The sequence below is a fragment of the Poecilia formosa genome, unplaced genomic scaffold (assembly GCF_000485575.1).
Source record: "Poecilia formosa unplaced genomic scaffold, Poecilia_formosa-5.1.2 Scaffold440, whole genome shotgun sequence".
NCBI classification, from domain to species: Eukaryota; Metazoa; Chordata; class Actinopteri; order Cyprinodontiformes; family Poeciliidae; genus Poecilia; species Poecilia formosa.
The window spans coordinates 151,402-160,763 of record NW_006800379.1 but is presented as its reverse complement, the minus strand read 5'-3'; the positions used below and the strand labels follow the sequence as shown (position 1 = coordinate 160,763).

The 9,362-nt window shown below is 42.4% G+C and overlaps 1 protein-coding gene across 3 annotated transcripts in view; it reads left to right on the top strand.

The window, feature by feature from the left end:
* celsr3 (cadherin, EGF LAG seven-pass G-type receptor 3) overlaps positions 1–9,362 on the top strand; it is a 101,629-nt gene that overhangs the window by 82,880 nt on the left and 9,387 nt on the right. For all 3 annotated transcript variants that reach the window (XM_016663734.1, XM_007577420.2, XM_016663733.1), the window contains 10 exons: positions 859–1,056; positions 1,146–1,332; positions 1,978–2,145; positions 2,709–2,835; positions 3,147–3,353; positions 5,707–5,881; positions 7,087–7,199; positions 7,827–7,906; positions 8,502–8,628; positions 8,718–8,837. In XM_016663734.1, coding sequence (XP_016519220.1) covers positions 859–1,056; positions 1,146–1,332; positions 1,978–2,145; positions 2,709–2,835; positions 3,147–3,353; positions 5,707–5,881; positions 7,087–7,199; positions 7,827–7,906; positions 8,502–8,628; positions 8,718–8,837 — 1,502 coding nt within the window. The remainder of the gene's footprint in view (positions 1–858; positions 1,057–1,145; positions 1,333–1,977; positions 2,146–2,708; positions 2,836–3,146; positions 3,354–5,706; positions 5,882–7,086; positions 7,200–7,826; positions 7,907–8,501; positions 8,629–8,717; positions 8,838–9,362) is intronic.

Below are 9,362 nucleotides of genomic sequence, written 5' to 3'. Positions count from 1 at the left end.
CTGCTGTTATGGTTCTTTGTATTTTGCTGTGGAAATGTAAGCATTTTTGTCTTTTTTTATTGAATATCAAGTTTAACAGAACTGCACAATAAAGAGGTCCACTTTAAAAATGTTTTTTATACTTTGTGTTCAGCTACACATGTTCTATCATTTGAGATAAATACATATTTTAAAAAGAACAAATGGTCTATTTGAATTTTATGTATAATTGCAAATTATAAAAAAAAAAAAATAATAAAAATGACTCGAAATGACTTGAAATTAAAGGTTCCTGACTTGAGACTTGACTCGACTTTTGCCTGTCTTGACTTGAGACTTGACTTGACTTGAGGACAGAGACTTGAGACTTACTTGAGACTTGCAACACAGTGACTTGGTCACACCTCTGATGATTATTAATTGAATTGAACATGATTGTATATAATTACAAGGGTGAAGTGAAATATATTTTAGTGCGAGACATGATTTATTTGATTAGAGGAAGTATTTTATTTTGAAGATTTCTTAACAGGATCTTGTTCTGGTTTTTTTTTGTTTTTTTGTCACTGTCTTGCTTTTGTTGATTTTTGGTTGCTGGGTTACGGACAGCTGTCGGCGTTTTTCTCCTTAGTAAAAAACTGAACAGAAATGTTCAGGAAAAGACATCCAGGCCTCCGTCCTGAATGAAGAAGCTTTCACTCCGTAACAGTGGTGTTTTCACAGGAGAGTACAATATGAAAATCAACCGATGTGTTTGAGTGGAAAACAAACCCTGAAGTTCTGGAAGACCGTGATGCTGTCATTGATCAAAATCTACTTGATGCCATTGGTAGTTTTTGAAATTTTTCACATATTGAATGTGATCTGTTTGCCCCTCAGTCATGAACCTGGACCGCGTGGAGAACCACACCCACGTGCGACGGCGCTTCCCACGTTATCAGAACACCTTGTTCCGTGGTCAAGCTTTGTGGGACCCTTACACACACGTGATACTGCCCCCTGCTGCCCTGGTGCCTCAGCGACAGCAGCAGCAGCAGCAGCACAGCTGGAAGGAGAAGGAGCGCTCAGAGAAAGAACGTAGGCGAAGACACGCTAATCACTGCATCACTGAAACGTCCGAGGTCAAGAACCACAAAAATATTCTGACTCTGGCTTCTCCTTTCCAGCCTCGGCCCCTCAGAGTGTCGCCTCGGCCCCTGCCAGCATCTCAGCCAATCAGACTAAGGATTATGCAGCAGCTAGACGCAGCGTTTCGTTGACTGACCCTCCCATCACCATCGTCATCTTGTTGATCTATCGAAGCCTTGGGGCCGCGCTGCCTCCGAAGTACCACGCAGACCGGAGAGGAGTGAGGTGGGAAGGAGCTGCTCCTAAAATGTTTTGATATTTTGCTGAGTGAGGCCATTCAGTTACTGAAGCAACTAGTTAATCATTATCTTTATTCAATACTAAACCGTCTATCATTAATTGTATCCCAAAATATCGAAATTGTTTTAAGTGCTGTGTGCTACAATCTCTTTTACAGCCTTTCTAAAGAGCAGGGCCAAATGTGAACTCTTTCTACTGTTTGTTAATCTTCTAACAAAAACATAAGCTCACAAAATTAAAGCACATGGTTTTGGTATTTGGTTCCTTTCCTCCTGGATGGCGTGAACATTAAATATTGAACATAGAAGTCGTCTAGATTCTAGGTTAGTGGAGAAACTGCTTTAGCACTAATTACAACGTTGCTTTATTTGACATCTGTTCTTTTTTTCTCTCTATCTCGTTCTAACGGCGCCTTCCCTCCCGCCTGCCGTTTCTCACCTCTCCTCTGGGCTTAATTACACAGTAACGAGCTGTCCAGTTTGCAGTCGGCATCAATGAAAAGCCATTCATATCTAATCTAAAATGCAAATCCCGCTGCCTTTCTTCTTCACCGCCGAATATAAAACTCTGTTAGTCCGATCAAGCGACTGGTTGGCAACGCTGCACTGTCTCTCTCTCCTCCCCACCAAGGCTTCCCAGACACCCGGTTATGAACTCCCCGGTGGTGACCATCTCCGTCTACAACAACCAGACGTTCGTGGGCGGTCACCTGGACCAGCCAATACTGCTGGAGTTTAAGCTGCTAGAGACGGCCAATCGCAGCAAGCCTCTGTGTGTGCAGTGGAACCACAGCAGCCCGTGAGTGCAAATCCACACATGAATGCATGGACATAGCAATGCAGCAACGTCAGCACCGTGTGTGTGCTCATAAGGCTGATTCTCTTAGTTTTTCATAATACAATTCTGTATTAGAAACATAGTTTTGGACGGTGCTTTTCTTAGGGCGCATTAATGATTTGATCTCCCTAATTTTACACATTGATTTGAAAAAGTGTTTCACATAAGTCAGAAAATATATTTATACAATTTTCCAGGCTGTGTAAGAAACCTGAACTCCTTAATTTCTGCTGAGCTGTCATAGCAGAGAAGACATCAATACTTAAATATGACTAAAATAATGGTAGCTGAGCGCTATAAAGAGCCGACTAGAGTTCATTCTGAGTATAAGGGTAAGAAGCGGAGCTGATGGATGCTGTTGAGTGGGTTTGAGACATTTTGTAGCAACACACCAGCGTAGTTATACCACTCCAAAAGTGGAAAAACTGTCCAAACTTTACTAACGGACTTCTGGAAATACTTCACTCGTATTTTGACGTGTCGATTCCCATGGAGTCCTGCAATCGAAACCCTTCTGTTTGCAGACATGAGAGCGGAGGCTGCTGGACGGTGAGAGACTGTACAGTGGTGTACAGGAACACCTCTCACGTCCGCTGTCAGTGCCAGAGACTGGGCACCTTCGGCGTGCTGATGGACAGCTCCCATAGAGAGGTCAGACACACATCAAGCATTTATATCTAATGCTGATTTATACCATGACAGGTTCCATCATGATGTGGTGCTCAATCAATCTACCACCGCTAACCCTTATGTGTAAAACTGTCTGTCGCAGCATTTCTCTTTTCATCTGAACATCTTAAATGGTTATGGAAGCTAGTTTGGCTAGTTTTTTCCCTTTATGTTTATGTGCAGAATATATTCATATCGTCATGCCTAATTAACACACAAGGCTGATCAACAGAGGTCTGACAAAGTTTTTTTCCTTTCCCTTCCTTCCTCTCTTCTCCTCTGTGTGTGAGCAGCAGTTGGAGGGGGATCTGGAGACGCTGGCCATGGTGACTTACTCCTCCTTGTGCGTCTCCATGCTGGCCCTCCTCCTCACCGTCCTGGTGCTGTCTTGCCTGCGGGGCCTGAAGTCCAACACTAGAAGCATCCACTCGAACACAGCGGCAGCCATGTTTCTGTCTGAGCTGGTGTATTTACTGGGGGTCAATCAGACTGAACAACAGGTAGAGATGTGTGGTGTGTTTTTTCCCCCTAAATGTTGGTCTGTTCTTACCTGTCGTGTTATTTTGTTTGTAATGTGTGCAATATAGGCAAGCTTTTTAATTCAGTCCATGTGCAATATGTCATTTCCAAGACACATTAACACTTATTTACATCTATTTTCATTCTTTCAAATGCTTATGTCTTTTTATTCAACAATTTTATTGAAATTTATGTTGTTGAGCTGTTTCAGTCTTGACTTTTTGAGAAGGTTTTTTAACCAAACCTGTCTGAAATCAGGAAAACATGGCTCCACTCATCAGTGTGCGATCACTGTCTTCCTATAGTTACCTCCACTTTGTTGTTTCCCCCCCACCCCCTCGCCTTTTCTAACCTAAGGATGTCTGCTTGGTTACATAACACATGTTCTCATGTTGGAGTGTGTTTGCAGAGCAGTGAATCCTGCAAAGAGGGAAGTGCAAATATGTGCTCACTCTGCGTGAAATCCAATTAATTAAGCTGCATCCCACCACTCTGTGGACTGTAAGGCTCTTTGCAGAGCGATTGGTAACTTCTAGCTGAACAATATGTTCTCTAACTCATGAACATCGCGCTCCGGAAAGCATGTTAGTGCCCGCAGCTGTGCTGTGTATTCATTTTTTTTTTTTTTTTTTTTACTAGTTTGTGCCTCTTTCTGTGTTAGCACGCTCCTGTTTGTGTGTGGGAGTGTGAAATTCATCGTCTGGCTGTATAGCTGCCAAGGCGGCTGTCTTTTTTTTTTTTTCATCCTTTTTTTTTGTGTGTTGTCCTTGGCTGTCGCTGTCAATTTGTGCTAAGCTTCTCTGGCCTCAAAATATGAGATTTAGCATTCTGCTTTCTTTAACCTAGACACACACACAGAGCTCAAAGGTTTAGAGCCATATATGCTCATTCCAGCGTAACTAGAACATCTCAGGCATCCTAAAGTCTCATTTCAGGTTTCTTTCCTTTGAGACAAAGGTAGAGTATTTTAAGGTAGAAAACTATCCTGAAGAAGCACCAGTCAGGTTGATTAGCGGTTGTGAAGTTTGTAAATGTTTATATCTTTCTGTTATGTGTCTTTGTGAAGACCTTGAGTAAATATAATCCAGTTGTACTACACCTTGTTCAGGATACCATAGAATTTAAGCAAAAAGTTTCACACAGAAAATAAACAGATACATTTTTTGTCCCCCAAACCAATCCTTCAAATTTAAGTTTAAGCAAAATTTCAAAACTACCCTAACCCTTTGAACCCTTTGATATCTTTAGCCTCTCAAAGCCTTTTCTCAGGAAACACTTATTGATTAAAAAAAAAAAAAACAAAAAAAAAACACGTAAAAGTTAAAATGGCTCACAGGAGACCTATTAATTTAGCATAATACTTAGTCAGCCTTTCGGAGTTAGTCAAAGTACATCCTAATCCAGAGCAGGATTCATCATCACCGGTTTGTTTGACTGCTCTTTATTTATTTATTTTTTATTTTTTTCCTGATAATCAATCTATGCAAAATTCCCAAACTTGAGAACTATCGAGTTGTTTTGATGGTCTTTCTGGTTTTAGCCCCACAGTTCTCTCAGAGGACTTTGTGGGTGCTGTAATTCTGTGCAGCTCATGTTTTAACATGAGCTGCACAGACGGACAAGATAGTAAAGACTTAAATCAACCAGTTCCAGCATCACTCCTGCAGTCTGAGAGTAATTTCTGACAGATCTTAAATACTTGTTTTCTACATTATTTACATTAAGTCAACATGACTTCCACAACAAACACATCTTCACTTAGAGGAAGATGTGTTTGTGAAGCTTTTATCTGCTCCAGTAATATGCGCTGTAAGCTATGCTATTAGGACTTCAGCTGACTGCAATTAGCAAAAGCATTTCTACCATTTTGCTGTAAAAGAAAACGCAGCTTTTGCAATCATCACTCTCTGTAACTTTCTTGTTTTTTGTGGTAATCGCAGTTAAAAGGCTCCGCTGGCTCGAATTTCTCGATCACAGCGATTCCACAATATTGACTTTCAGTCGTTTTTGTGATTTTTTTCCTGGAAATATTCTGCGACACCGTGCCCTAAACTCTGTTCATTAGTAATTGAATCATGAACTGCTGCTCTTTCACAGCGAACACCTGCGCCGCGGCGCTTTAATGAAGATGTCTTGTTGATTTGAGAACCTGCTTTGCATTAGCTAGGCACTCAGTTTTTCTCTTTTCCCTTCTTTAGCACTGCTTTTATTTGTGCTCCCATGTCTAGTATTTCTGTACTACTTTTTACATATCCATGTTCTTACCGCTGTATTCGATTTTCCATTCCCTCCACCCCCAGGTTTTTCATTTCTCTCTCTCTGTTTTCCCTCCAGTTCTTGTGCACGGTCGTCGCCATCCTGCTGCATTACTTCTTCATGTCGACGTTCGCTTGGATGTTCGTCGAGGGTCTCCATATCTACCGCATGCAGACCGAACAGCGCAACATCAACTACGGAGCCATGAGGTTCTACTACGCCATCGGCTGGGGCGTGCCTGCCATCATCACAGGTATAACGCGGAAACGCGTCTCCGTGGAAACGCAAGGCGGGTCTCGCCTCGCACAGGATCTGCACCGTCATATCCGTCACGTTCGTTTCAGTGCCAGCTTGGCTGTGGAGATAAGGCCTTCCTATTGACACTTCCATTAAAACCGTTTTGGTGGCATTTTAATATTGCGATAGCGAAGCAGAAATTCACAAGCAAGCAATTACCGCTGTGAGACATGTAATATCTGCCGGCTTTACTTTCTCTCCCCTCCCTTCACACGCGTACATGTGCGGTTTCCATCCAGAGCCGTAATGTGCTGTCAGCTCACCTCTATCTGCTGCGGCTTCTGTCACCGTCAGACCTGCAAGCCGCCGTCTCCCTTCGCCTCGAGAACGGATCCGTCTCCCGCTACCTTGCACACACCTACTCACACACACGTGCGTGTCGTTCGCCTCTGGCAAGGAAGGTGCGCTAATCTGTCTGCCTTCGTTTAGGCTTTTCCCATCTCTTATGGTTTTGCAATTCAATTTTGAATATACACATCCGTGAATGTCAGAGCCTTGACAGTGATCGCTAAGGATACAGCTGGACTGAAAACATCGTCGACGTCCTGGCAGCCGCGTCTAGAACACGAGGATAATGTCAAATGAGTACCTGCAAGTTGTGTTACAGATAAAAAAAAAATTCTTTTACTTTTTAATTGCAACATCTCACTTTAACCGTTTTTAAAAGGTGTTGGACTTTTCTTTATTAAATTACATTATAATTAAAGATACAATAATATTTCATTTGAGCTGACAGCCCTTAAAGTAGTGATTGTTATTTCACAAAATAATGAGATACCACATCCATTAATTATCTTTTATATTGTTCCCATTGTTCCCCATATTACAACCTTAATCCTCAATGCATTTTTGGGGATTTTCTGTGGCAGACCAACACAAGTTTGTACATAGTTGTGAGTTCAAAAGAAAAGAATATACATGTTTTCCTTTTGTTCTTTTTCTTTTTTAGAAAGAAAAATAAAAAAAAAGTGGCATTTGTATCCAAGCCCCCTGAATAGATGCATTAATAATTTGAGCATGTGAAGCAAAGTATAAAAAATGAACTGCATGTCACAAAAGGCGCTTCATTTAGATCTTAGCGATTGACCACAGACACAACCTTGACGTCTCGTCTCTCCGTCTCTGCCTCTGTCTCTCTGTCTCTGTCTCTCTGTCCTGCAGGCCTGGCTGTCGGTTTGGATCCTGAAGGTTACGGCAACCCAGATTTCTGTTGGATCTCCATATATGACAAACTCATCTGGAGCTTCGCTGGTCCTGTTGCAATCGTCTTACTGGTAACCGTCTCCCTGCACACCACATATGCTGGATTTAACTCTGAAAGCACCCAAACCTAAATGAAATATTATCAAAGCAGTGAAGCAAAGAATGATTTTTATTTATTTTTTTGGCTTCGTCTCTGATGATGTGAAAATAATACCACCTAAGAAAAAAAATGGTCTAGTTCATGGAACATTGCGTGAAAACTTGCTTCCTGGCTTTTAATCTTTAGCTTAACTTCTAAGCAGGTTTCTGTCATCCGCCACAAGTGGCAACACTACACTTGTTTTCAGGATGAGAGCCTACTTGAACTTTACTGGAGCACAGCTTTAATTGCTTTCCTCATTGTGTCAACGCCTTTCAATTTGAAAACAACAACCCGCTTTTACCGATCCTCAAATGAATCTTCCACTTCAGCGTAACGTCTCATCATGGTATGAATCATTTTACTGAACGATTGTTTTCTGAGGAGGGGACAAATTTGTCTCAAGTCGAATTGGTTGCCGATGGGCAACTATTTTATCCCCATCGATTTTGTGTGAGCTGTTTACCCCGATCCCAGACGATCCCAGGAGCAGAATTGGATTTGTTGAAACGCGTTCGGTGCGTTACCTTACCATGGTTATTGATCTCCCTTTATCCAGATGAATGGAGGGATTTTCACAGCTGTAGCCAAGATGTCTTGTAACCCATCGCAGAAGGAGACGAAGAAACTTCCCGTCATGTAAGTTTCCTTCTCAACTCTGTTTTCAGTTTACAGACACAATGCTATATATTGACTGCTCTAAGCTAAATTAAATTAAATTATTTTTGCTGACAAACGGGTGAAGAGGCAACCTCTTAACCAACATAACATTGTCTCTTGTTTCACATGTTGCTGCAGAATATAATGTGGAACACGTGAAAATGTTTCAGTGTAATCCAGATTCAGATCTAAGTACAATACAATCCCAACTGGAAGAATTTACAGTCCAATCCAGTTGATCAAATAATCATATTTGGTAAAAAAATTAATCTAAAAGAGCCCAGATGATTCGTAGAGCTGTAAACTTTGCAGCAATCCCTCATCCGGATCAAGAAAGTGACGACTGTGGACCCATTCTTGAAAAAGAACCAGAACCAGACTGTATGGCCACAGCCTGTCCCTGTTTCACTCTGCTTTACTTAAATATGCAGGTTTTCTATAATACAAACAAATTCCCCTATAAAACACGAATGATTTGTGTGTATTTATAAATGACTGTGAACATCTTTAATAGAGCTTTCCTCCAGTTTAATGTAGATTTCCTTCTTGTCTGTGCTGCCTCTCACTGTTTCAGTGCTACCATTCGAAATGCCTTCCTGCTGTTGCTGGTCGCCACCTCCACCTGGCTGTGTGGCCTGATGGCTGTAAATAACAGCATCCTCGCCTTCTACTACATCTTCGACGTTCTCTGCCTGCTGCAGGTACAAAACAAAGTGCAGAGCGCGCGCTCCGAACCTGCATGGATACAGCTCAGGTCTCAAACCTTGCTGCGTTGCTTTCTCTTCCTCAGGGCCTGTCGGTGATGCTGGTCTTCACTGTGTTCAACTCTGAGGTTCAGGAGGCCTGGAGAGTTGCCTGTTTGGGTAAGAAGAGCCCCGGAGAAGAGCCGCCGAGGCCGCCGCAGAGCACCGTGAGTCCCACACGTTTGGTTTTCCTGAACCACACGCGGGTTTTATCCGTCGTCGGCATCAGAGGGACTTTCATGTGCATTAGCCTGAAAATAAGGACGGAGCCGTTGAAATAATCTTTAATGTCCCAACAGAATGGCCATTATTAAGCCGTAATGACTCACAGAGTGACTCTAAAGTCCCGATGTGAAGCCATAAATCGTCTCTCTGCATGACCCCAGAGCTTTTCTCTGTGGTTTATCCCAGCGCGGTCTCTCCGAGACACATTTTCACTTCGTCCCATTACTTGACGACACAAAAACTCTCCTGTCCTTCGTTTCTACTTCCCTCAGTCCATCCATCAATCTTTCCTGCCCTCCCTTTGCTTCTCTTCAGCTGCCCTCAGGGTTTGCTGCTGACCCACATTAAACAAAACACCAGCCACTGGAACGCTGCCTGTTCTTTAGCCTCTTCAACAAAAGCACTACGCTGTACTTATTTCATGGCTGTGTGTGTGTGTGTGTGCGTGTGCGTGTGCGTGTGCGTGT